Here is a 26287-nt window from a genome sequence, read left to right on the forward strand (position 1 = left end):
CGAAGCTCACACAGGAGGCAGCCGGTAGCCCCCCATCTTAGTACTGCAGTCTCTGCGGGTGCAGTTGGAGAGACAGCCCTGCTGACATCTGGTTGCCTTTGCTGCTCACATGCCGGGGTAGCGGGAGCTTCCACCCCAGTCCCTTGTCACCGCCTGAACTCGCAACCCTCTGGGACTCGGTGCAGCCAGCCCTGGCCTCAGCAGTCCTGCCCGAGTGACTCGAGCTTAGCTTTGGCCGGTGGACGGCAGGGGAAGCGGGCTAACTTGCCATCGCGCCGCCGCCTGCAGGCGGCGCACGGGGTTCGCCGGCGGGGCGGTGGGGAAGCGCCTGCCCCGGGCAGCGGCCCACACGCGACCTTGGCCTCAGCCGTGCCCCGCGGCCTTGACACCCTGCGAGCCAAGTGGGGCGGGGCTGCCGGAGCAGGGCCTCTGGGAGGAGAGGGCCGCGGGGCGGGGCCTGGGCCTGGTCCTGGGCCGGCCGCGACCTTAACCGGGGCGTCAAGATGGCGCTGGCGGTGGGAATACCCGTCCTGACGCGTGCCCTTCTCCGACCCTGTGCGTGAGTCGGGGGGCGGGGGGGGTTCGGGGGCCGCGGCCGGCGGGTGGGCGAGGCTAACAGGCCTCGTGCTGTCGTTCGCAGGGGCCCGGGGCCTCCGCGCGGCCCCCGGGCGGACAGGGCCGGCGGCCGGCGGCGGGGACGGCTTGCGGTGCTTCAGGAGCCCGCGGGTGCTGGTGGAGCCGGACCCGGCGGCAGGTAAGCGCGCCCGGGGCCGTAGGCCCGGACCAGCGCGGGGCAGCCTCCCGCGATTTCCCGCCGTGCAGCCGTGCAGGGTGGGGAGGGCGCGGTCTCGCGGTGCCGCGCAGTGCCCGGACTCTCGTCCCCGGCTCCCGGGAGCCTCTGGACGCCCACAGGCCGAGATAAAGCCCGGTATTGAAGACCATGCCTGTTGGATTCAAAGCTTAAGGGTCCTCAGTCCAGGTGGTTTAAGTGCGGTTTTAACCCAGTTTTTATCCATTCGTTTTAGAGAGAGCGTGCGCATGGGCGGGGGTGGGGGGTGGGCAGAGGGGGAGAGAGTCCCAAGCCGACTCCCCGCAGAGCTGGATCCCACGACTTCCAGACCATGACCTGAGCGAAACCAAGAGTCCCTACGCTCAACCGATTGAGCCCCGCAGGCGCCCCTACCCCAATTCATTGTGAAGGTTCAAAGGTTTGGGTTTGTAAAGTTTGATGGGTATGCCCCTTTATCTAAACTATTAAATTGGAAGTTGAAGGGCGCCTGGGGGGCTCAGTCAGTTAAGCGTCTGCCTTCAGCTCAGGTCATGATCCCAGCGTCCTGGGATCCAGCCCCACATCGGGCTCCCTGCTCAGCCAGGAGTCTGCTTCTCCCTCTCCCTCTGCCCGCAGCTTGTGCACTCTGTGTATCAAGTAAATAAAATCTAAAAAAAAAAAAAAAAAATGGAAGTTGAAAATACTTGGAAGTATTTTGGAATAAATTTCTTTTTTTATTTTCCTTTTTTTAATACTCCAGCATGGCACAGAACTTAGAAGATATTTTACTAATTAAAGCCAGGAGCCACAGTGCGATCATTGCTAACACCCCCCCCTCCCCTCCAGTTCCCATCAGAGCAGCTCTTAAAACTCTGCAAAGGGGACAGAAAAGGTGGAAAAAGAACTGTCAAAACAGAAACCTATGTTTCCTCTACCTGAGAGAGCTCCCGAGCTGAGGCATGAGAAGGCTTGTCATCAGAGATGGGCCGGCGTCCAGGTTTTAGGGCATGCTGTCTGGTGGCCTAGCTTTAGGCCTCAGCCTTTTGACAGAGGCCTCCTGCTGTGTGTGGGATGCCAGGTTGCAGCCTCAGCCTCCCTCCCTGCCCCAGACAGCTGAGTCAACCTGCCCCCGGTCAGGGATGGGGCTGTTTCCCCCGTGACATCAGGGTCACCCAAAGTCCTCTTCCTTAACTCATGTACATCTTTGGCCTACTGACCTTTCCCTCAGTGCCCTCGATTCTGCTGGACCAGGCCTGTAAAAATCCAGTCAGCCTCGGGATGCCCGGGTGCCTCTGCAGGTTAAGCGCCCAACTCCTCGATTTCAGCACCAGTCGTGATCTCAGAGTCCTGGGATCGAGCCCCGACTCAGGCTCCACGCTGGGCTCCCTGCTGGGCATGGAGTCTCTCCCGCTGCCCCTCCCTGTCGGGCTTGTCCAGCAAACCCTGAGATGGCGAATGAAAAGGTGACTCCAGACACCAAAGCAGGAGAAAGCAGAGGGCAAGGGGACCAGACGCTGTAGCGGTGAAAGGTCTTGGGCCAAGCTGTGTCTCCACTGTTACTGTGTTTTGTCGATACAGCACGTGCAAGAGCAAAACAAGAAGGAAGGCGTAGTTTTAACAATCAGGACGGTCATCTGCGGGGCAGCGCGTGACAGGAGCCGTGGGGCTCGGGACGGCCGTGCACGGCAAGGAGTTCGTGCAGTATGTGATCACTGCAGGTGCCTGTGTTTGAAACCCTGACTCCCTGGATGAGAACCTTGAGCTGCAGTAAGAATCCGCCCGCGTTCAGCCAGGAAACTTCGAAGGAGGCCCAGCGTTCCAGGCACTCCTCCTCTGCTTTTCAGTCAGTCTCGTCCAGGGAGGCACAGACAAGTCAGATTTTGTCTCTCTGGGTGCTTGAATCCCTACACCTCCTCGCGCCCCCAGCTCCCCACCCACGCACACTCCTGCACACTCTCAAAAAAAAAAAAAAAAAAAAATCCAGTCAGCCTCAGAAACTTGAGTCTGAACCAACTTCAGAAGCTTGCTTCTGGAAAACATTTGTTGTGCACACAAACTGCCGGTGGCCAGTTAATAAGTACTTCTTTCTTGGAAATCAGAGGTCTCCAAAGAGCCCATTTGCCTTCAGGACTTAGTTGTCACCCCTAGAGAATTGTGTTGACCATCCGGAGATTTGTAAGGTCCTGACCGGAGAAATGGACCCTCAGTGAACGGGGGCATTTCTGTAGCCCTTGGGGTCTGTCCTCGGGCAGGCAGTGAGCACCCGTGGCCCCAGCCGCCCTGCCCTGGGCGCTGGCAGGACTCGTGAGCACACCGGGGAGAGTTGGAGAACCTCTCTGTCCTTAAACAAGCGTGAACCAGAGCACCCAAAGGGAGTTCCTCCTTGCACATCTGGTCTTAGAGTTTGCTCACTCACTCCTCAAGAAACGGAGGCCATTTCCTCATCCCCTGGGGACGGAGCACTTGCATCTGGGAGAAAAGGATCAACAAAACTTTGCACACAAACGTTCACAGCAGCGTGATTCACAAGAGCCAAAAGATGGAACCAACCCAGGTGTCCCCCAGCACGTGCGTGGGTACACAGAACGTGGTCCCCACACTGCAGCTCGGCTCAGCCTTGAGAACACGGGGCTCGGTGAAAGAAGCCACAGGAAAGGTCGCAGATTGGATGCTTCCTTTCATGTGAAATGTCCAGCGTAGACAAGTCCATAGAGATGGAAAGTAGACGATCGCTTGCCAGGGGCCGGAGAGGGGTGGTGACTGCTGATGGGCACAGGGCCCTCTTTTGGATAGACATGCTCTGCAACTAGATCATGGTGGTTGTGCGACACTGTGGGTACCTCACAGTCCCGAACTGTCCACTTTTAAATGGTGAATTTACGTTAGGTGGGTCTCACCTGCACTGAAAACACAAGAACCGTGTCGCTGGCCATGGCCGGGCTGAGGGTGCAGGCTGGCTGGGTGTGCTTTCCCCGGACTGGCTGTGAGCCCTCCCCTCTTCTTGTTCACACTAGGGGTCGCTGTGGTGAAGATGAGGAACCCCCCAGTGAATAGCCTCAGCCTAGAGTTTCTGACTGAGCTGCTCATCAGCCTGGAGAAACTGGAGAACGACAAGACTTTCCATGGCATCATCATCACATCAGTGGGTACTCGTTAGCTCCCTGAGTTCAAAGTCCAAACTCAGGCGCCGTCTGCCTATCACATGCGTGTCCCCCGATAGACGTGCCTCCATATTACAGAGACCAGTGAGAAGGTCTCGGTTCTGCCATTATCAAAGGCAGATGGTCCCAGCTTCTTGCAGACAGGTTCGGAACGCCCACTGGGCATGCACCTGCTTTCCTTAAACCCTTGGGTCGTCCTGGGTGTGACCCAGTGTTGTCACAGCTCTGAGCTGTGTGGGGCTGTCGGGCGGGCCCGATGCACACGGCCAGTGGGTGCTGGGGGGCTGGGCTTTGCAGAGCAGAACCTCGCCCTGTGGAGGAGAGGGTTCTTCGGTGCAGCTCCCAGGGTAGGATGCTCCTGGGTGTGAGTGCTTGTGACAGTTACCGCTGACCTGCCTGGACGGGTTGCAACTGCCTGGGAACTTTGTGCTCCAGATAATTTCTGAAAATGCTCCATTTAGGATGTTGTTTTGGAGCATGACCTTTTCTCTCTTGTGCTCTGAAACCAAGAGAGCCACAAGGATGAACTTCCGTCCCTCAGCAACGAAGAAAAGGCCCCTCTGCCTCCCTGGCTTCCGAGTGGCGCCGTCAGCCTCCGTCCCTCGGAAGCCCACATTCTCCCCGGGTCTGCGTCATCTCCCCATAAACGGGCCTGCACTGTGGTCTTGGCTGTGTGCCTGCCGTGTCCAGAGCAGAGGCCTGCCCGGTGGGCCCGCAGCAGATGACAGTGGGCGGCGTGACGTTGGGGTGATGTGGGGACGCAGCACAGGGCCACGAACAGGGCTCACAGCACCAGCGGGGCATTCTCTCCTGGAGCTCCCTCTTTGCTTCCTCCACTCCAGAGGGTCCTGGCCCTCCTCTACTCCTGCCTCTTCCGCCCTGTGTCTGTGTGTCCAAATGTCCCCCTCCTTAGAAGGAGGCCCTGCTCTCCTGTGATCTCGTGTTGATCACATCAGCAAAGACCCTGTTTCCAAAGAGTCACATTCGTAGGTTCCGGCGGGGGGGAGGGGTAAAGGCGGGTCTGTGTCTTTTTCCAAGACACTGTTTGGCTCCCTCCAGACCTGTTGCTGAATCGCAGAAATTTCCCTCTTTCTAGTCGGTGCGGAGCACTTCCCCCGCTAGGATGACAGCGGCTTCTGTCACAGCGTTCTTTGCCTTTGCTTTCCTCAGTGGGCAAGCCCCTGTGCGGACAGGCTGGGGGTGGGGTGCAGGGGGAGGGGTCCCCAGCAGGCGGGGAAGGATCAGGAAAAAGGCAGAAATGCTGGATGTGCTCAGAGCAGGAGGAGCTCGGCCCCCCGCGGCTGCCATCCCTGCCGCAGCTCAGGGGCGTCCGCGAGAGGCAGCCGCACCTGTGTGGCCTTCCGAGGCCGCGGCGGGACACGGGCACGAGAGGTCAGCCTCCAGGGGCGGCGCACGCGCAGCTACACAGGGGTCCCCGAGGAACCGCGTCCTGCACCCTGCACGCAACCTGTTCCTGTCGCTTGATAGAAGGATGTGGGGACGTCACCCATACTCCACACGTCCTCCCACTGCGCAGAGATATGCGGCTGTTGACCCTGGTTCGTGGGTCAGTAACAGGGCGCGCCGGCCCCCAGCACCCCAGCCCCGGGCACGCTCCGGCCACGTGAGTGTCTCATTCTCGTTTGCTTAGGGACATCGTGACATCACTCGGGAGCCCCACGTGTAGGCTTTTCCCATGACGGCCGCTTGGTCACTCTACTGCCCCCCCACCCCCACCCCGGTCTGCCATCTTGGCCAGCAGTTCTTGGCTGGAAAGCCGTCCTCTGTCCCAGCTGTCGCTGCTTGCCTGTGTTCGCTTTCCTCTCCCCTCTGGTGGCTGTGTCACAACCTGGGGCATCTACGCAGGACACATGCCTTCTCAGCCGCTCCCCAGGGCAGGGGTCTGGCTTCTCGGCTCCTCGTGGCCCCCTCCTTGCCTTGCTGTGTTGTGACAGCAGCACCTCCCGGCCGGGCCTGGCGTCTGCAGCTGGCTTGACCTTGGGGGGAGATCAGAACGTGTGCCCCGAAGCCCCAGCTCCGGCTCCCCATCGCCTCTGGAGCATCCCCCGGGACCTCTGGCTGGCCAGGGACGAACTCTGACGAGGCCCCTGGCTCCTTCGCCCCCCAGGACTGCCCCGGGATCTTCTCCGCCGGTCTGGACCTGACGGAGATGTGCGGGAGGGACCCCGAGCACTACGCGGAGTACTGGAAGGCGGTGCAGGAAATGTGGCTTCGGTTCTACCTGTCCAACCTGGTGGTGATTGCTGCTATCAACGTGAGTGTCCCCGGGCCTCAGCCCAGCCCTGCTGACTCACTGCGGGGGGAGGGGGGGCAGACGGGGCCCTGCCCTCGGGAAGGGTGGGGGAGGCCCTCAGAGGTGCAGAGGTCAGTATGACCAGGTGACAAGGGTGGGGGCAGGGCTCAGCAAGAGGGCTGCATTGGGAGGGGGCACAAGGAGGGGGTCAGATTCACCCCTGGAAGCCTTGCTTTGGCCTGGCCTGGGGAGGCAGGGGCTGCTAAGGCTCAGGAAGCCATGTGCCTGACGACATGGCGGGGGCCCTCCAGTGAGGTGCCAGAGGGTCTGAACCAGGGGACGGGAGGCTGGCAAGAGTCAGGGAGACTCCACAGGCCGCCTCTGAGGCCGTGGGTTGTGTGAGGTGAGGGCAGTGTGAGTCTGGGGTTCCTGGGACGTCCTGGTGGGGATGGAGATGGGTCCTGGGGGGCACTTCGGCTAACTACTTGGTATTTTAGCATCCCGACAAAAACTGAAAAGAAAGGCGGCTTGCGACCCCGACAGAAGGGTTCCGGGCAGAGCCAAGCCCGAGTCCCCATTGTGCACACCCAGCCCAGCCAGTGTGGGTGCAGCACCATGGGGACGGGGAGGGGGGGCTCTTCCTTGGGACCTGGCTGTCTGGAATACAGTCAGGAACCGCCCCCCCAGCCCGCCAACGGCAGCACGCAAAGCCATGTGCTGTTTCTTCCCCTGCAGGGCGTCAGCCCAGCCGGAGGCTGCCTGTTGTCCCTCACCTGTGACTACCGGGTCCTGGCGAACAACCCCAAGTACGCCATAGGGCTGAACGAGACCCTGCTGGGCATTGTCGCCCCCTTCTGGTAAGGCTGGGGGCTGCACCCACACTCACCTCGCCCTGGCCCAAGCCCGTCCACCTGGGAGTCCCCAACAAGTGCATGTGTTCCAGGTTCAAAGACACGCTGGTGAACACAATCGGGCACCGCAGCGCAGAGCGCGCCCTGCAGCTGGGCTTGCTCTTCCCGCCGGCAGAGGCTCTCCGGGTGGGCATGGTGGACCAGGTTATGCCCGAAGACCAGGTGCAGAGCACGGCACGGTCGGTGATGGCCCAGTGGCTGGACATTCCAGGTGAGGAGCACGGGGGGGCGCCAGGACCGGCAGCCAGGACCCCCCACAGCCTGATGCTCCTGGTGACAGCACGGGGTTCTCTTGGGAGGGGGCTGTGTGCACATCAGGAACGTGCCGTTTGTAACAGCAGACTGACTTAGTCCTGCTGCAACAAATTACCACTGCAACAAATTACCACATGGCGGGGGGAGGGGGGAGGTGTGGTCCTTAAAACCACAAAAATGCATTCTCTCCAAGTCTGCAGGCCAGGAGTCCAAAATCAAGGTTTGGGCAGAGCCGTGCTCTCCCCAGAGGCTCTAGAGGAGGCTCCTTCCTGCCTCATCCAGCCTCTGGCGGCTCCAGACGCTCCTTGGCCTGTAGATGCATCGCGCCAGTCTGCTTTCCCTCCACGTGGCCTCCCTGCGTGTCTGTGTCTCCAGGCTCCCCTCTTCCTTTCTCTGGTCAGGACACTCGTTGTTGGATTTGGGGCCCACCCTAAATCCAAGATGATCTCATCCTAACTTCATCCGCAGAAACCCTTTTCCAAATAAGGCCAGATGCACAGATTCTAGGGCTGTGGTTAGGTCCACTCCTAACCCACTGCACAGACTATTGTCTGTTTATAGAAATTGGGCTGGTTCTGTCCACTCTGATGGGAGACCAGGGATCAGCAGACTGTCTCTCAAGAGCCAGGGAGATGGTCGGCCTTGTGGGTCACTCAGTCTCGGCCACACGGTGGTGCTGGAGCACGAGGGCAATGACCCAGTGAGCGTGTCGGTGCTGATACTTAAATTGCATATAATTTTCACGGGTCACAGAACGTCCTTTTTTCAACTCCATGACGGTGTAAAAACCATTCTTAGCTCCTAGGCCGTGGGGGGGCCAGGTTCGCTGACCTAACTGTGCTGTGAACGAGTACTTAGTGATGTGGAAAGTACCCCCCGTAATATTGGGGAATGAGAGGGACAGGGTAATAGGCAGTTTTCACAGTGTCACCCTCTGCTTCTGGGTAGGCAGCGGGGAAGGGCTGGTTTTCATTTTGCTTGTTTACTCGTATGTCCTAAGTTTCCTACCAGAGTTTCTGTTGGAACTCTCTTGGAAAGGTTGGGAGTGATGCCACGGTGTCGGAATGGGTTTTCATACTCGGGCCCTTTTCTGTAGACCACGCCCGACAGCTGACCAAGACCCTGATGCGCAAGCCCACAGCTGACCGCCTGCTCACAGAGCGCGATGCGGACATCCAGAACTTTGTCCGCTTCATCTGCAGAGACTCCATCCAGAAGTCTCTGCATGCGTACTTAGAAAAGCTCAAACAGAAGAAAGGCTAAGGGCTGGGCCGCCTCCATGGGTGGCTCAGTTGGTTAGGCGACTGCCTTCAGCTCAGGTCACGATCCTGGAGTCCCTGGATCGAGTCCCACATCGGGCTCCCTGCTCGGCGGGGAGTCTGCTTCTCCCTCTGACCCTCCCCCCTCTTATGTGCTCTCTCTCATTCTCTCTCTCTCAAATAAATAAATAAAATCTTTAAAAAAAAAAAAAAAGAGAAAAAAAAAAAAAGTGGGGAGGGGGGAGGTGTGGTCCTCCCTCCGGGGGCCCTCTGATTCCGAGGGGTTTTAAACAAGCTATTTTCCAATGTAAAAGTACTTGTAGCTCTTCATTTTGCTAATCTCCTTAGAAAGCCCTGTTCCCTGGAGCCAGTGTCCCAAGGGCCCACCACCCCCCACGAGCACCTCTTCTGCTGGCAGGTGGGCCAGGCCGTGCTGGACCTCAGTGAGAGCCGCCGCTGAGCGTCCCCTTTGCCAGAGCAGAAGTGGGAACAAAGTCCTGGTGTGGTCCCATCCCTAGCTACCCAGCTGCCTGACTGCTGGGGGCCAGTGACCCACACAGGACCCCCCCAGAGGAAAGCTCTTTGGCCACCACATCCGCTCACTGAGACAGAGGGAGCGCAATGGTCCAGAGACTGGGGCGGGGGGCTTGGCAAGGGGTGCGGGAGGCAGTACTGGTGGGTCTGTGCTGCAGCAGCCCTGGTCTTACTTTGGAAAGATCACACCAGAAAACTCGTCCAGACTCTTGAAACAAAGGTTTTTCCTCCATACGGTTCAAGCCACTTCCCAGACCCAAGTGGAGTTGTTTCCAAAACCAGAAACCTCACTGGGCCCCTGTACCCCAGTTCTGCACATTTCTAGTCCTCGGGTGACAGGCTTCCCCAGGACATAGGCTGCGGTTCTCCCTGACAAGCCCCTGCCCAGCCCAGGGCTCCTGAGAAGGAGCCGACCCAGGGTGGCCCCATGGAAGGAGCTATGTATGCACATGGGGTGTGTGGGTCCCACCTGCCTGGGCTGTGTGAGGAGTCCAGCCTGCTCACCACTGAAGGGCTCCCCAGATGTCCCAGGGCGGCCCACGGACAGGGGGGTGGGGGGGGCTCCAGACTGCCTGCCCCCTGCATTGCTGGGCAGGACAGGAACCCTCATACACACAAGTGTCTGCGAGGTCTGCAGGACCCGAGAATCGGGGGGCAGGAGGGACATCAGGGACCGGGAGGTTGGCCTTGTGTGTCAACGCCGAAGGTGTGTTTATCCCCAACTGCACTCAGCACGGGTTCTTGGAAGCATGTATAGTTTGCATAAAGAAAGAGACAAGCTTCCCCTAGCAAGCATGGGAGCAGCGTTCTGGAGCCAGCCTGGTCTTGGAGGGCATCCGTCCTGAGCAGGGAGTGAATGGGCAGGCCGGGCCATCCCTGTCCCCTAGGGGGTGGGGACCCGGGACCCACTGGGCTGCAGGACCAAAGTTTGGGCCTCAGAGGGGTTGAGTCCTAAGAAAGGACACAGAGGCCTTGAAGCCGACCAGCGTGGTCCTGGCTGAACGCTCACTCATGTTTATTGAGCGCAGCCGTGTGCCCTGCGCTCTGCAGGCTGCTCCTCACAACCCTATGAGGTAGGTAGAGTAGCCCATTTCACAGATGGGCAAACAGACTGGGTGGTCCTGTGATGTTTTGTAGCCGCTTGTCCAGCCAACCCTGCCCTGCGGCCTTGCTGGGGGCTAGCCAGCCCCCCAGAAGGAGCCCTGTAGGGCTGTTCTCCTGGCCTGAGTCTGGCCTTGAGGGTTTTCAGTGCGACTTCAGGGTCACCTCCACAGGAAAATGGTCGCTGATGGCGAGGGCCTGGAGGGAGAGGAGGTGGAGCCTGAGCGTCCCGCTGGGCAGCCTGTCCTCCCTCGGGCCCCACCTGGGAAAATGACCACCCCCTCACCGCCTCCACCGCCCGCACCCCCCCACCCCTGCACCCCCACACCGGCCAGGGATGGAGCCCACCGTGCAGCCTGCAGGTGGGCTGGGGCCCGGACTGGAGACCCCACGCGAGAAGAGACCAAGGGCATCTTCTGCCATCCCAGACGATCCTTTCAGCCAGAACCGAGCCGCTAAGGGCGCTGTGTTCAGAAGCGGGGCGCCCCCGCCCCGCGCTCGCGCACTCGCCTGAGCCTGGTCCAGGCCGAACTCCTCCTGGAAGTTGTGCACGGCGGCAGACTGGGGCTTGAGGCTCCTGCGCAGGCGGGCGCCGCACGCCACGATGCGGTCGTAGGCGCAGTCCGAGTTGCCCACGGTGGTGTCGGCGCTGTCGGGGATGAGCCACTTGAAGACCTCGCTGCTGCGCAGGCGGACGGACGGCCAGTCGCGCTCCCGCACGTAGTTGCAGTCGGCGTTGAAGTCGCCCAGGAACAGCAAGTCCTGCGGGGGCCGCGGAGCCGGGGCTGAGCGCGCGCGCGCGCGCGCGCGCACACACACCCGCATGCGCGAGCACCGCGAACCCCGCGCACGCGCGAACACCCCCCCCCGCACGCGCGCACAGGTCCCCGGGGCGGGGGCGGGGCTTACGTCCGTGCCCCACTTGTCGATCACGTCCAGGTACACGTCGTAGAGAGCGTCGATCTCCGCCACGGCCTGGTGCGGCGCCGCGTGCAGCGGGATGAGCACGAACTCCCCGGCAGCTGCGGGAGGCGAGGGTCAGAGGCGGGGCCGGGGACGGCGGGGGCGGGGGTGTGGGGCCCGCGGGAGGGGGGTGCCTCACCCGAGCGGGGGGCCGAGAACTTGACCACGAAAGGTTCACGGCTGAAAGCGTCCTCCGGGTCCGGGTACTGGTACGTGTCCACGACCGACACCGCGTCCTTCCTGCAGGAAGGAGGCGGGCGGGCACGCTGAGCCGGCCCCATTCCGTCCCGCGCGCCCGAGCCCCGCGGCCCCGCCCCTCACCTATAGACGAACAGGTACATTTCCTTGTACTGGTCCCGACCCAGGGGCTCGCTGCTCACGAAGCTGTACTCGTGCCTGGACAAGCTGCGGAGACACCGGCCAGGCCCGGGGTCAAGGCACGGGACCAAGCCCCGCGATCCGGGCCTGGGCTCCGAACGCTGGGCCCTGTCCCCCGCCCCCTCCCCGCACCTGTTGATCTGCTCCATGAGCGCGGACACGGCGCTCAGGTCCGGGTCTCGAACCTCCTGCACCAGCGAGATGTCATAGCCAGCCAAGATCTGGGGGAGGGGCCGGCAGGTGCGGGGTCACGCGCGCGGCGGATTCACCCGGGAAGCCCAGCTGCGGCCCCGCCCCCGGTCCCCGGCCTTACTTGCGCAATGACGCCGCCGCAGGCCGGGTCCAACACTTTACTGTCGCCAAAGCTCTGGATGTTGAAGGCGCCGATGCGCAGCGCCGCGGCTCCGGCGGCCCCCAGGGCCCATAGCGCGGCCAGCAGGACCTGGGGCCCACCCATGGCGCAGAGCGGGCGGGCTGGGAGGGACAGACACGCTCCTGAGCACGGACCTGGCGTCAGACACAGCGAGCCACCCCTCTCCGTCCCAGCCCCAGGGGCCGGGCAGGGACCTTTGATTCGGAGGTCCAAGGCGCATCCTTCCCTGCGTCTCCACGTCTCCCCAATGGTACACTAGGCTTACCGTGGCCATTCTACTCCTTGGGGAAACTGAGGCCCAAATAGAGGGACCCCATCCCCATCCAGGCCCCTGGTCAGCCCGGTCCCCGGACTCACCTGGGATGTGGATGGGGCGGTATCTGAGGCTCAGGACCGAGGTTGGAGATCCAGGCTGGGGGTGTGTCTGTGGCACAAGACCGGCTCCCCGAGTTTGTCCACAGCAGCTGTGGTGCCAGGGCCCAGGAGGGTATTTGAGGCCCTTGTCCAGGGAGGGGCTGGACTGCTCCGGCCCCACCCCCTCTGCGGAGATGGACGCTGGAACTGCTGGTTCCGGTTCCCAGGGAGAGCCCTGGGGGCAAGGTGGCAGGGGCATTAACCCTGAGCTTGCTCCCGCACCAAGACCATCAGAACCAGGGCTCCCATGACCCTGCCAGCCCCCCCAAAACTGTGTCAGGACTGGACGAAAGGGTCAGCCACCCAAGGTCCAGGCCTTGTTCTTGTCCTCACACCCCCACCCTCCCAAACTAGGTCATCCAGAATCTCCCTCCGTCAGGGGTGCCCCCTGAGAAAAGGCAGGCTGTGCATTCAGTGAAGATCTTCCCGGCAGCTCTCCCGCTGCTGCTCCGTTGTCCCCTCCCAGCCTGGGTGCCCTGCCCTCCCCCGTCCCCGGACAGCCCCAGGGTTGGAGGCCGTGAAGCAGCGCCCCCTCCCACCCACCTCCGTGGGGCTGGGGAAGCTGGGGTCATGACTCCCAACTGGGCAGGGCAGGGCGGCAGCAGCAGGCTGCCTGTCCACATGCCAGGGACGCCCACACACCGCCACGGCGCCGCCAGCCTGAGCGGGAGGCGCGCGAGTCTGCAAGGGGGCCGGGCAGGGGGGCCCCTGGGCAGGAGGCAGTGGGGGGGCGGGGCAGGCGGGCAGGCAGGGGGCCGCCACAGGGGAATCTGCCAGGGCAGTGGCATCACAAGTAGTGGGTTTTCATGTTTTATTGTAAAGCAAGAAAAAACTATTTACACTCCCACACCCCCTCTGAACACCTGCATTCTGTGTCCCCTCTTCTGTGGGTCCTCGCCCCTGCCCAGCCCCGCCCCGGAAGCCTGCGGGCGGCCAGGCTAGACGATGACCGTCTGCACCTCGAGCTGGCCCTCCGGTGAGGCGATGACCAGCTCGCCTGCGTGCTCCAGGATTTCAATGTCCTCCGATGAAACCATGGTCACAGTGGCCTGCTCGGCGCCGTTTGCGCCCGCACGGGCCGTGAGTACAGTGCCCTCGCTGATGGCCGAGGCCAGCGTCATGGCCACCTGCTCCGTCAGGCTCTCCGGCGTAGCGATGGTGATGGTGTCGGCCGAGGCCGCCTCTGGGCCCAGCCCCGCCTCCTGGTCCACGGTCACGTTCTGCACGATGATCTGGTGCCCGGCGCCAGCCTGGTGCACGATCTGCTGCACCACCTTCATGATGCGGCTGTCCACCTGCGGGTGGCTCGCGGCTCAGCCGGCGGCTGCAGGGAGGGCACCAGGCCGCCCCTCCGCCCCCCAGCCCTCCTCCGGTCCCTCACCTCCGTCTGGGGGCCCTCGATGATCTCCGCGGCTTCGTTAGTCTCCGCGTCATCCGCAGTGGCCTGGGCGGGGGTCAGAGGTCAGCCTGGCCGCTCCGAGGCCCGGCCCCGCCCCAGCGGCCCCACACCCACCTCGATGATGTACTCCTGGGTGTCGGCCACGACGGACGAGAACTCCACCAGCACGGTGTGCGGGTCCTCGGTGAGTACGGTGGCGGCTGCCGCGGGACTCTCCTCGGACACCAGCAACTCCTCCACCTCCAGCAGGCAGCCCCCTGTGGGCGGGGTGGGGGGGCTCAATCAGCGGGGCGACTTCCCGGCCTTCCCCCCCACCCCCGCTGCCCGCGGCCCTGACCTTTGGTGCGCAGGTGCCGGTTGAGCGTGCCGTGCTCGGCGAAGCCGCGGCCGCACCTGTAACACTTGAAGGGCTTCTCACCCGTGTGGTGCCGCACGTGCCGCACCAGGGAGCCCTTCTCCCGGAAGCCTCGGCTGCAAAACGGGCACACGTGCGGCTTCTCCTCCAGGTGTGTCCGGAAGTGCACCTGCTGGGCATTCTGTGGGGCCCCACCATCAGCGTCCACCTGGCCTCGGCCACGGCTCAGCCCGCACTCTCTTGCCCCCCGCGGGCCAAGGGAAAGGGCCCAGGGGCCAGGCAGAAGGGGTGAGGGCCCTCGTGGTCAGGAGAGACTGGGGGCGGGGGGAGGGCAGCAGCTGGGAGGCAGGGAACATGGTGTGGATCTGGCCCGGGGCAGGGGAGCCGGTGGATTGGGGGGGGGTCAGATGCCAGGGTCCAGGGCCTGAAGGCCCACCTTGGTCTTGTAGCACTTGCCACACTCGGGACACGGGTAGGGCCGCTCATCGGAGTGGACGCGCCGGTGGCCGCGGACGTGGGCGATGGTCTTGTAGAGCTTCCCGCAGTCCCCACAGCGGAAGCGGCGCTCGTGCACGTGCACCTCCTGATGCTTCTTGAGCAGGTAGGCCTTGGGGAAGGCCTTGCCGCACTGCACGCATGTGAACGGCCTTGGCCCTGGGGCCGCACACGAGGTCAGGCCGGGTCCACCCCTCGGCCCCCTGCCTGCTGCCCACCCAGGGACCAACCTAGCCGCCCACTGCACACCCAAGGCCCATCCCGGCCTTCTGCTGCCCGGTGCCCCACCCCCCACCCTCCCCCCCCCACCCACCTGCATGGCCCCTTTTGTGGGCCTCCAGGGTGGCCACTGTCGGGAAGGTCTCACTGCACTGAGGGCATGGGTGGGTCCTGGGCGCAGCGGAGGCCCCACTGGCCACCTGCTGGGGGGGAGGGGCACAGCACGCCTCCAGCACCTACTGCGGGCGAGACCCCAGCAGTCCCAAGAACAGACCCATGGCACCCCCACCCCGCAAGCTCCATCGTGAGCCCCGAGAAGGCAGTCAACAGGGAGCACAGCAGGGAGGATGCCTGCCAGGCTGGGGTGGTGCCCTTGTAGCTGAGGTCCAGCCCCCCTCGAAGGAGCACGCCGCAGCGCAGGCACCTACTGTCTCCACGGGTTCCACCTCCAGCAGTGGCAGCTCTGGGGGACCGTCTCCCAGGGTCTGGGGACTGGGTGCGGCAGGAGGGGCCGGCTCCAGGGCCCCCTCCTCGCCGGTGACACGCTCAAGGACAATGCCGGAGTTCTGCATGGCTTGGTGTAGCAGGTTCTCACGGCCACCCTCGTTGGAACAGGGAAGCTCCTCGGGGTCCGGGGGCTGTGGGCAGGCAGAGGGAGGGAAGCTGGCCAGGCAGCCTGGCACGCGGCACCCACTTGTACCCACTGCACAGGGCAGGCCCCACGGGGCCTGGGGGGGCACCGTGCACACCCAGAGGAATGCTTCGGGGAACCCCACAGCCCACTCTCCCCGCCCTTACTCTCCCCCTTCCCCCCAGCTCCCCGTCCCTCGCCGCCCTGTGGCGTGCCACTGGCATTCCACCTCCCCTGCCACCAGACTGAGCACCAGGAAGGCGGACCAGGTCAGTCCTGCTCCCGCTGGAGCCAGTGACCAGACCAGAGCCTGGCACTGGGCAGACAGAGGCCACTCCCCCCGGCCGGCCCGCACCTCTGGGGCCAGGGTTTTCATGCCCAGGGGAAGCTCTTGCATCTGGACGTGGACTTCGTGGATGACAGTGCCCTTGGCATCTGTCACCAGGTGAATCACGGGTGAGGTCTCCATAGGTTCGCCCGTCACCGATGAAGATGGGACCGTCCCCACAGTGGAGGTGCCAGACCCTTTAAGGCAGAAGCAAGAGAATCCTTGAAGAAACCCGCCCAACCAGGGTGGCCCCCAGGGCCAGGGCCAGGCCAGGGAGCCCCTACCTCGCTGACCTGCAGGCGCGTCTTCTTTGCCGACAACCACGTCCTTGCTCATGCTGAAGCGGATTTTTTCTGTGCACGGGGTGAGAGACTTCAGGTGTCGGGTCAGCGCACCCGACTCCCGGAAGCTCTTCCCACACTTGGCACACTTGTAGGGGCGCTCATCTGTGGAGAGAACAGAGTCGGCCCCGGGGAAGGCAGGCCCGGAGCCGCAGCATCACGGCCCGTCAGAGGCCGGGGCCCCAGCAGCGCCCGTGGCAGTGTGCCGCGTGGCCCCCAGTCCCCTCCTGGCTCACCTGTGTGCCGCCGGTGATGCCGGATGAGCGAACCCTTGGTCCGGAAGGAGGCCCCACACAGCTTGCACTCGTGGTCCTTGCGGCTGCTGTGGGTGACCATGTGGGCCTTGAGGATGCTGCCCTGGGGGGAGGGGACGAGTGGGGCTCAGGCGCCTCCCGGGGCGGGAGGGGGAGGAGGCCCGGCCCCAGCAGCCGGCTCGGCCCCCCGCGCGCGGCCCCAGGGCTCACCGTCTTGAAGGTTTTGTGGCACAGCACGCACACGTAGCGGCCGTGCTCGTTCACCAGCAGCTTGACCTGAGCCTGCTCGCCCTCCCCGCTGAGCCCAGGGCCCTGACGGCTGGGGCTGCCTGGGGCTTCTGCCATCTCGCCGTCCACCGGCTCTGCCTCAGCAGCCACAATGACCTCTTTGATGTGTCCGCCGCCTGAGGAGAGAGGGGTCAGCCGAGGCTCGGATCCCTAGCGGGGAACACTGCGAGGGGGGCAGGGAGGGGGCAGCGGAGCTGTCCCAACCACCTCCAGCCCCGGTGCCTGGCACCTGCTCCACGAGTGGGAGGCACCTCCTCCGAGTCTGCAGAGCTGCCCGGAGGAGCTCCAAGACCCCAGAACGTTCCCAGTGGGGAGACCCAGCATGAGCACCAGTGCCCCTCCTAAGCCAAGGAGCACAGGACTAGATGTGGGCAGGGGTCCTGCCACCTCGAGGGACAAGCGAGTGCCAGCACGGAGACGGGGGGTGGACCACCTGCCCTGCTCACGGCACTGGCTCCCTGACAGGTAAGGCGGCTGCCTCTGGGGATCCCCTGCTGTGTCTCGAGGCAGGGAGGCTGGGGACACATCTGGGAGCATGAATGAGTGCTCCCGAGACACCTGGGACTGCCTGAGGAAGGAGGCCGGGCTTTAGCACCTCTCACGGGTGATGAAGAGATCCGATAACGTGCAAAGCTAAGCTGTAAACACACTTCACGATTTCTGCTCCTAAATATGACGTGTGGGGAACGGTTGTAAAGCCACCTCTTAGGAACCATCTCAATCAGATGGGCAGAGTGTTTTGACAAGCCATTCTCCCAAACAAGGGAAGCACCGTGACTCAGAAATAATTAAGGGCATCTCTAGCCTCTGCCCTGGCTGACGTGCCTGATGATCTATCTTTCCTCCGCCCCAGAAGCAAACTTCCAAAAGGACGGGGACTTCTGCCAAGCAAGAACTTGAGATAGAGTGTGGCGTGACAGAGAGCGGATGGAGGGGTCAAGGAAGGAGAAACATGGCTGCCCTGAGTCCAGAGATGAAATGCAAGTCTGTTTGCAGGGAAGAGGCAGGAGGGCCTGGTACGGGTACCCCCTACACAGCCCCTGCCCCCTGAGGCCCCTGGCCCGGCAAGAAATAAGATGCTCCAGTCCTAGGATGCCAGCAACTGGCAGTTTAGGACTCTAGCCAACCTGGACCAATAAGCAGCTAACACCAAGAGGACATGTGGGGCACCCAAGGGGGCAAGAGAGACAGGAGGTGCCGGAGAGGAGCCCCCGGAGCTCAGGGCGGAGCTGCTGAGCAGCAGGTGTGGGCCGGCCGGAGGCTGCGGTGCTGGGAAGGGGCCTGGCTGGCCAGGGGTCTGGGACCTGTGGGTGCCGCCCGAGCCCAGGGAACTTGTTTTCCCGTATGACACCACTCACCCCAGAAACCAAACTCCATGCCAGGGCCGTAGCGCAGCCCCACCTCCCCCATGACAACATTCCTGTCCCGGAGTGGCACAGGCCAATGTCCCCATCCACAGGAATGTCAGACAGCACGGAGATGGGGACAGGTGTCCTGCTGCCTCCCTGAGGTGGGACCTTGGCAGAAAGGCCTGCTCTGACACTCCCCTCCCTGAGGTCTCCATCTCTCTTCCTGTCCCAGCTGGTTCCCAGCACTTCGTAAGGCCAAGTTCTACCTGTTGCCCAAGCCCGTATCCCGTCAGGCCACCCACTCTCGCACCTGCCAAGACTCCTGCCCAGCAGACCGCCAGGTAACAACCATGGCCTTCCCAACTTGGCAGCAGGCCCCGCCCAGCCTCCCTCCTGCGGGGCACACACCCAGCCGCTGGCGGTCCTTTGAAGGTTCCCCCTTCCCAGTCCAGACCTGTCGACACCCCTCCCCTAATCAGTAGAGCACTTTGACTTAAAAAGAGCCATCAAAGAGGTTGACTTGGCTCTGTATGCTCATAAAAGCCAGGTGAGAATCAGGGCAGGAGTCGCCACCCCCACATGGGAGGGGACAGCAAGGTCAGACAGCAGGTCAGGACAGAGCTGGAGTGGCAAGTACATCCCATGCATACCCCAACCTGACCCATCAGAGCCGACCGTGGGGTAAGGAGCAGGAACCGGGGGTGGTAGAAAAACAGTGAAGATTGCAGAAGGACCAGGGAAAAAACTGCAGAAGCAACCAGAGGAAACAGCCAGCTCTTGACTACGCACAAAGTGAGGACTCTGAGTGCAAGCAACATGCTTCCCCTTTCCTGGCAGGGCAGGGCCTGGTGCCTGGTGCTCAGCCCTGAGGGCCTTAGCCCTCCTCAGGCAGGCCTTGCTCTCAGGAGAGCAGAGACACGGGCAACAAGGGTCCCTAGCCTCTGGTACTGACCACTAACAGCTGATAGGTCAGCAACAGCTGTGCTGAGAGCCACACGCGGACAGCCATGGTGGGACCGTGCGGGCTTACCAACAAGGTCAGATGCGTGGCTGATGTCTGCCGTTAAAGCGGCTGCCTCCACCACGATGTGGGCCACAGTGATGGGCTCCTCCGGGCCTGCCGCCGCTGGCACCACCTGCCAGGGGACAGAGAGGACTCATCTGCGGGGCTCCAGAGGACAGGCTTGGGTTTATGTTCATGCAGGAAGGCTGTGGTGAGGCCTCTCATCTCCCCCGCAACATCTCTCCTGTCCCTGCTCTGAGCCTGACTCCTGCCTGGTCCCTCCATCCCAGGCCTAAGGGATCAGCCCCATCACTCAAATGCCTCTGGCCACCGTGGGCTGAATGCAGAGCCCCAAGAACCTATGTGGAGGGCTCCAGAAGGAAGTGGCCAGTGGCCCAGGCCTGCGGCTCAGCTGGCTGTGCAAGGATGAAGGTCAGCACCTACACCCACCAGCCGCAGCCAGGGTATCGAGGGAAAGAGCCCCAGGTATGTGGGACCGGGGGTCTTCCTGGAGGGAAGGGCACCACTGGGAGCGGCCAGACAAGGGCACAGGGTCAGAATGAGGCAGCTGTGAGCCCTATGACTTCTGGGCCACTCTGTGATGACCTGAGGCAGCTGACATCTCTCAGAATCTCCTTTCCCACCTCCATACAATGAGGATGACGGGAATGCCACCCTTCGAGGGTACTGTGGGCCCTAATGAGACCACGCGTGTAGCCAAGCATGTGCACAACACCACAAAGTTGGCCATTTTTATGACAAGGTGGCAGGACCCCCAGAGCCACCGTTTATGGAATCCAGAGGAACTGTGTGTACAGGGCAGGAGACAAGCCCTGAGCCAGGACAGGCCCTGAGGTTCCAAGAAAGGAGGGACCTCAACTGCACAGGCTCTGGCCAGAGGCCACTGAGAAGGCTGGACCACCCTGAGCACCGCCAAGCTCTCGGGGGCCGGGCCCAGACCCTCCCTCATGCATGAGCAGACGCCGGCCTCCCGCCCAGCCCCCAAGCCACAGGGAACCCGCTGCACCCACCCCCTCCAGCTGTCAGGGGGCAACGCACACATGCACAGGTATGTGCGGGGGGGGGGGGCGCCCACCTCCTGGGCCAGCAGCGCGCCAGCGGCACGGGCGGCAGGCAGGGCCTCCTGGGGGGCCCGCTGGCACACTTTCTGGAGCTTGTGCTGAACAAAGTCTTCCAAGGCAGTGAACTCCGCCTGGCAGCGGCCACATCTGTGCACATCGTCCTCATCTGCAAGAGCCTGTGGTCAGTGGGGCTCAGGAGGGCCTCCAGGCCTGGGTGCCGTCAGAAGCGGAGGCAGCTTCCCCAGTCCTCCCAGAGGGGCTGAGAACACCCGTGGAGGACTAGGGTGCCAGCCCCCTTCCTCTGGAGATCTGCAGAAGGGGCACCCACCCCAGGCAGAGCAGCATCCAGCAAGTGGTGGCCCCAACCATAGAGTTAGTTGTGTCCAAAACCCCCACTTCAGAGATGAGGGGACAGAGGCCCAGCGAGCAACTAGGAGGTGGAGGGATTCGCCCACACCAGTTTGGGGACAGTGGAGGACCAGGGATTAAGACTTCTGGGCTATCCATGTGCCCTTCGGCACCTCAGTGACCATGTCTGGGTCCATTTGCTCATCATAAAATGGGCCAATGCAGTGCGTGTATGGTCCAGTGGGGAACAGTGGGCTAATGTCCACGGGGCTCTGGCTGAGAGGCCAGCCCTCGGCAAAGACAGAAGAGGCAGGACACCCTGACCCGTAACCCTTTTTCCTCACTGACTTGCTGCTTTGCTGTTTCTGAACAGGCAGGAGCTCCCTGTTCTCCTGAAGACACTCAGGGTGGAACTTCCCACAGGGGCTCCACACCTCAGGAACATCACACCGAGCCCCTCACCATCTAGGCTGACCAGCCAGTGCCTGCCCCAGGTCCTACAGAAGACACTTCCCACTCACTGAGTTTCTACTGGGTGCCAGGCACCTCCCTGGGGATGTCACCAAATCCAGCCAGCACCCTGGAGAAATAAGGATGACTATTCTCATTCCAGAAAAATGACTTGAGATTCAAGGCCACCCAGTTGGTGAGTGTTAGAACCAGAACCTGAAGCTGAGGGTCTACTCCAGATGACCTGCCACTTGCACAAAGGGATGGGAGGATGTCCCTTGTGCTTCCATAAAAGTCCACCAGTTCCCAGCGCCTCACTTGCAGCCCCACATCAAGGTCAAACCCAGGCCTGGCACAGAGAAGGAGCCTGGTCAACGTCTTCTGAATTAATGAGCAAACAAAAGCCTAAACCACAGCCATGACTGACCCACAGAAGACCACAGTCCCCTCCAGATGGCTCACAGTCACAAGCCAAGCACTGAGGTGTCCACCACCCTCTTAACCTTCCCACCTCGCTGGCCAAGTCTGACTCAATGCTGCCGATGAAGGGACATGCCCCGCCCACACAACACCGACAGGGCAGGGGGCGAGCCCAGCAGGGCACAGCAACCTCCAAAGAGATCCCTCTCCAGGTTGGCACTGCCCCTAATGGTCCTGCCCTTCCCCAGCTGGAATAAGAAGGAGCAAGGAAAAAAAACGTACTGAGAATATGAGCTCTGTGGAGAGAGGGACCACCACCCCAGTAGCACCAGCCAGCCCCCTCCTCTCAGGCCAACCTGGAGAGCTGAGGATAGAGACCCTCCTTCTGTCTGAAAAGCTATCCGTGCACCTGTGAGCCAGCCCTGGGTGTGCACTGCTCTCAGCGGGTCACCACGTGCTCTACCTTCCTTGTCACCACCACTGGAAGGCCGCAGAGCCCAGAAGTTAGGGGACCTGGCTGAGGAGTCACACAATCCAGTCCTTGCTACTTACTAGCTGGGTGACCTGGTCACTTTGACATCTTTGAACCTCAACTTCCCTCATCCACAAAATGGGAATAACAACAGTAAGAGCCTCCAGAGTTGGTTTTAGGATGAAAATGCCAAGGCGGGTAAGTGCCTAACACATTACTAGCAGCAACAACATCCTCCCCATTTTGTAAGGGGAAAGGGAGGCTCACCTGCCCAGGATCAACTAGCCAGAAAGCGGCAGGTCTGAGATGAAGCTCGCAGGCTGGCTGCAGAGCACCGGCTCACCACCACTGGGCTCTGCTGTCTCCCCAAGGGCCAGCCCGGACCCCCTTGGGGACCCGGGAGGGCCGCAAGGAACCAGGGTCTGGGACGGTCTGTCGCGTCCACAGCTCAGGCCATCGGGGCTGCCTCCAGCCAGGATTGAGCCGTCCCCACCCCGGCCGCGCCCGACCCCGTCAGGCCCTGTTACCTTCCTCGCTAAAGGGCGCCGGGAGGCCTAGGAAGCCACCAGGGGCCAAGGCCGCCGCCGCCGCCGCCGCCGCCGCGACCCCGCCCTCGCCCGCCTCCCGCCCGGCTTCGGCCCGGGCTTCTGCCGTATGCGCGGCCGTCACCCGCACTGCCATCGCGCCCTCCATGTCGCAACGCGCCGCAGGAAGATGGCGGATTTACGACCGTGTCGTCATAACAACGGGCCGCGCTGAGGGGAGCCAGAGAGAACGACGAGAGGAGGACGACGGGGCGGGGCCAGGTGGGTTTGACAGACAGGCGGCGGAGCGGAGTCTGAGAGGAGGGGCCTGGAACCGCAGGGGCGGGGCCAGACTCCCGGAGAGAAGGCACGGGGCGAGCTGCTCGGGGGCGTGGGACGGCGGAGCGGACAGACAGGCGGAGGGGCGGGGTCAGAGGCGCGCCCTCAGGGCGGGGCTTGGTGCGGCAGGGTAGTGGCCACGCCGGAGGAGGGGAGGGCTGGCTTCCCCGAGCGGCGTCAGGCCGGAGAGAGCCGCCGGACGGTCGAGGCAGGCGGGCGGCTCGCCGGGCACGGCCCCGGCTCCGACAAGTAGTGTGGTGCTCACCGCCGCGGCCCCACCGCCTCGGGTCAGAACCTCCCTTGCTGGTTGCCGGGTCCCAAGGAAGACCCCGAATTGGGGTTGGCTCTCGGGTAGCTTCACTACCCCTTTTAGACTAATGCATATCTTTTAGATTGTAATAAATAACGTAAGAGTCACCACTAGTGACATTTAGCGCATTCACAGTGTTGTAGGAGCATCACCACCATCTAGTTCCGGAACCTTGTCCGGAAAGGAAAGGAAAGGAAACCTGTCCCCTTAGCAGTCACTCCCGTTCTCCCCTACTCCCAGCCTCTGGCAACCAGTTTCTGTCTGTGTGGCTTTGCCTTTTCTGCACATTCTCATATAAGTGGAATTACGTATGTGGGCTTTCCTCTGGCTTGTTTTGCTTAGCATAATGTTTTCCAGATTCATCTATGTTGTAGCATGTTGTAGCATGTGACCATACTTCATTTCTTTTTATAGCTGAATAATATTCCATTATCTGGATAGACCACAATTGATTCATCCATCGCGTTTGGGTTGTTTCCACCTTTTCTACTTATTATGAATAATGCTGCCATGAACACATACAAATTCCTTTTATTCTTTCTAAGACAGTATTTAGTTAGCTCTTTGAAGCTGAGCACTGTACAGGTCTTTCATGTAAGGTATCAATCATACCCATTTTGAAGATGAAGAAACTGGGGCACAGAACTGATAGGATGCTTGCCTGAGGGCAGACTGGAGACTCAAAGTCGGTCCAGAGCCATGGGCTGGAAACCCACAGGGTGTGCTCTCCCGGCTCAGTTATTTTTTGTGATCCAGCCCAGTGCTGGATGCCAGAGATTCAGATGAATCAGAACGGGTCTCCTCCAGGAAGGCTAATCTCCAGGGAAGACCAAGGGCCCAGGCAGAGAATGGGCAGCTCTGCCCTGGGAAGGACACCAAGCAGAGACTGTCTCCCTGCCGGGGCTGCCCAGCTGGGGCCCCGAGGACCCTTGGCCTGGCAGCAGCAGCGATGTGTGAAGCTCAGGTCAGATCACTGGAGGTCGGGCTGGGGCAACGATGAGGCTGCTTCCTGCAGGAGGCTTGCTCCCCATTGCAGGACTTTAAGCAGATGGAGTGACATCATTTCAAAAGGATCTCTCTGACTACGGTGCAGAGAAAGGACCACAGAAGCAGGGAGATCCCAGATGGTCTCTGAGAGGGACTAACAGGAGGAAGAACAGGTGGGGGCATGTGGAGGGGGCTCTGGGAAGGGAGGACCAGGACAACACTTCACTTAAGGTTGTGCTGAGGAGTAATGGGAAGCCAGCGTCAGAGAGATAGAGGAAGCCCCCAGGAGAATGGGGGAGGGAAGGGTCTCAAAGGCAGAGAGGACAGCCTGAGTGTGGGTGAACATGAGAAGGAGCCGGCCCAGGGGAGACCAAGAGCCTGCCCTGCTGTGTGCTCCAGAGCCATGTCAGGGGCAGGCCAAGGCTCCTGCCTCATGGCTCCCTGGGAGTCAGAAAAGGGCATCCTGGGGGCACCTGGGCGGCTCAGTCGGTTAAGCGTCTGCCTTCGGCTCAGGTCATGATCCCAGGGTTCTGGGATCGAGCCCCACATCGGGCTCCCTTCTCAGTGGGAAGCCTGCTTCTCCCTCTCCTGCTCACCCTGTTTGTGCTCTCTTTCTCTCTATGAAAGAAATAAATAAAAATCCGTTGAAAAGAAAAGAAAAGGGCATCCTGATCCCATGGGTTCTGGGTCCTGCCTCAGCTAGAGCCCAGGCAGGCCAGCAGGCACCAGTGTGCAGAGGTCCCTGAAAGGCAGAGTGGCCAGAGGAAGACAGGAAAACCAGAGTCCCCCTTCCCCCAGATGGCCTCCTCCCGTCCCACCCAGTCCTCAGCATGGGCTCCAGCTGCACACTGTTTGATATTCAATGCTGTGTTGACTTGCCGTGGCCAGAGCCATGGAAGCTCCAGCCCTTTATGAGGACTGCTCAATCTCCGTTCTTTGGATGTACTTTAATTTATTTAACCAGTCCCATGTTGGAGAATATTTAGATTGCTTCCAATTCTTTTTTTTTTTTTTTTTTTTTTTTGCCACTTGAATCCTTTTTCAATGACTCCCATTTTTACTTGGCTCATTAGAAGCAAAACCATCTGTGAAAACACAGATTCAATTGCTACTTGGCATTTTCTAATACAATTTAAATCCTTGCAAGGCTATTTTAATTAAATAGTGTCTGTCCTTGTGCCATCTCCATCTATGCCCCAGTCAGCTTGCAGGCAGGGCTTCCTCACTTGGGGGAACTCTGACGCCAACCATTCACAGGTAGACACTGAGCATCTACTGTGGGTCGGGAACACTTCGTGATCCATGTGGGGCGCCTCTCCCATCCAGACACAGGGCACCTCACACAAGGTCATCCTCCCCCCCACCCACTGCCCCCACTAAGTGTACCAAGTGCACCATCCCTTCCAGCTGCTGGCAGGACCTTGTCCATAACCACCTCCTCTCTTGTTACAGACCGTTCCACCCTTCCCACGATGCCGGCTCAGTCCCTACAACTCACAGGGGATGTTAAGGCAAACAGTTGTGGCAGAGCTCCACTTTGGAGTCACCTGAGTTTAATCCCAACTCTGCATTGTCCAGCTAGTGACTCTCTGTGGCTCAGTCTCCTCATCCATGAATGGGGACACTTAACAGTCCCTGCTTCTTAGGGCTGTCCTGTCATTCGGACAAAGTAATGCAGATAAGGAGCAGTGCTCGGTGCCTATGATGCTTACTGAATGCCCAGGAAGCCAAAGCATCTGGGCAGGTATCGGACAAGCTGGCCCGTGGCTGGACAGCAGCGCCCTTCCCACTCTGGCCAGTGTACCGTATACACTGGATGCTTCTGGGTGGTTGAAAAAGAGTTTGTGATCTTCTGTCAAATCCAGTTCTTCCCAGAGTCAGCTCCACCACCACAATGAAGTGGGAAGACACAGGGAGGAAGGTTCCCCTTGTGGGTAGTAGGTACATCAGGCAGGAACATTCTGCATGACCTGCCCTTGTGGGCCATGGCCTTTCCAACGTCCTCCAGGAGTTCCCTGGGCCAGCAGAGACCAACAAAAACAAGCTGTGTGTAAATAATCAGGGCCCTAAGGTCACTGACTTTACCTCATGGGCTTGCGGGTGGGGGTGGGGGTGGGTCCGAGCAGACTTTATGGAGACCTGGGGCCCAAGAGAAGAGCAGGGGTTTGACACCCTATATTATTGACAATGCTCCCAAACTGGAAACACACTGTCCCTCGACTGGAAAACAGACACAGAGAGGTGTATTCTTACAACCGCCCACATGACAATGAAAACACACACACACGCAGAAGGATGGATTTCACAGACGTTATGTTGAT

General features: G+C 61.2%; 3 protein-coding genes across 8 annotated transcripts; 1 reads left to right on the forward strand and 2 right to left on the reverse strand.

Annotated features, from left to right (window-relative positions):
* On the forward strand, positions 1-8728 carry ECI1 (enoyl-CoA delta isomerase 1). 3 transcript variants are annotated; one of them, XM_032425832.1, is made up of 7 exons: positions 1-555; positions 641-754; positions 3784-3911; positions 6059-6205; positions 6920-7041; positions 7128-7306; positions 8447-8728. In XM_032425832.1, exons 1-7 carry the CDS (start codon positions 504-506, stop codon positions 8611-8613), a joined length of 909 nt encoding a protein of 302 aa, XP_032281723.1. In that variant the 5' UTR covers positions 1-503; the 3' UTR covers positions 8614-8728. The 3 variants fall into 3 exon arrangements, with proteins under 3 accessions (XP_032281723.1, XP_032281724.1, XP_032281722.1); XM_032425833.1 differs by lacking the exons at positions 1-555; positions 641-754 and adding an exon at positions 1446-3655; XM_032425831.1 differs by lacking the exons at positions 1-555; positions 641-754; positions 3784-3911 and adding an exon at positions 3918-5554.
* A 106-nt stretch (positions 8729-8834) lies between these two features.
* DNASE1L2 (deoxyribonuclease 1 like 2) lies at positions 8835-13006 on the reverse strand. Its single transcript, XM_032425835.1, has 8 exons — positions 12316-13006; positions 11899-12059; positions 11718-11806; positions 11529-11612; positions 11347-11447; positions 11154-11266; positions 10755-11006; positions 8835-10442 (listed from the first exon to the last, which is right to left on the reverse strand). Exons 1-8 carry the CDS (start codon positions 12569-12571, stop codon positions 10389-10391), a joined length of 1110 nt encoding a protein of 369 aa, XP_032281726.1. The 5' UTR covers positions 12572-13006; the 3' UTR covers positions 8835-10388.
* Positions 13007-13183: 177 nt separating this feature from the next.
* On the reverse strand, positions 13184-22588 carry E4F1 (E4F transcription factor 1). Of its 4 annotated transcripts, none has more exons than XM_032426006.1 (14): positions 22334-22588; positions 20131-20282; positions 19062-19167; positions 16605-16798; positions 16377-16497; positions 16084-16245; positions 15827-15996; positions 15269-15478; positions 14935-15040; positions 14563-14780; positions 14109-14307; positions 13886-14028; positions 13754-13816; positions 13184-13667 (listed from the first exon to the last, which is right to left on the reverse strand). In XM_032426006.1, exons 1-14 carry the CDS (start codon positions 22497-22499, stop codon positions 13311-13313), a joined length of 2367 nt encoding a protein of 788 aa, XP_032281897.1. In that variant the 5' UTR covers positions 22500-22588; the 3' UTR covers positions 13184-13310. The 4 variants fall into 4 exon arrangements, with proteins under 4 accessions (XP_032281897.1, XP_032281896.1, XP_032281900.1 ...); XM_032426005.1 differs by having other exon boundaries at positions 14935-15043; XM_032426009.1 differs by having other exon boundaries at positions 16093-16245; positions 22334-22587.
* Positions 22589-26287: the final 3699 nt, after the last annotated feature.

The sequence above is a fragment of the Phoca vitulina genome, unplaced genomic scaffold (assembly GCF_004348235.1).
Source record: "Phoca vitulina isolate PV1807 unplaced genomic scaffold, GSC_HSeal_1.0 scaffold33, whole genome shotgun sequence".
NCBI lineage: Eukaryota > Metazoa > Chordata > Mammalia > Carnivora > Phocidae > Phoca > Phoca vitulina.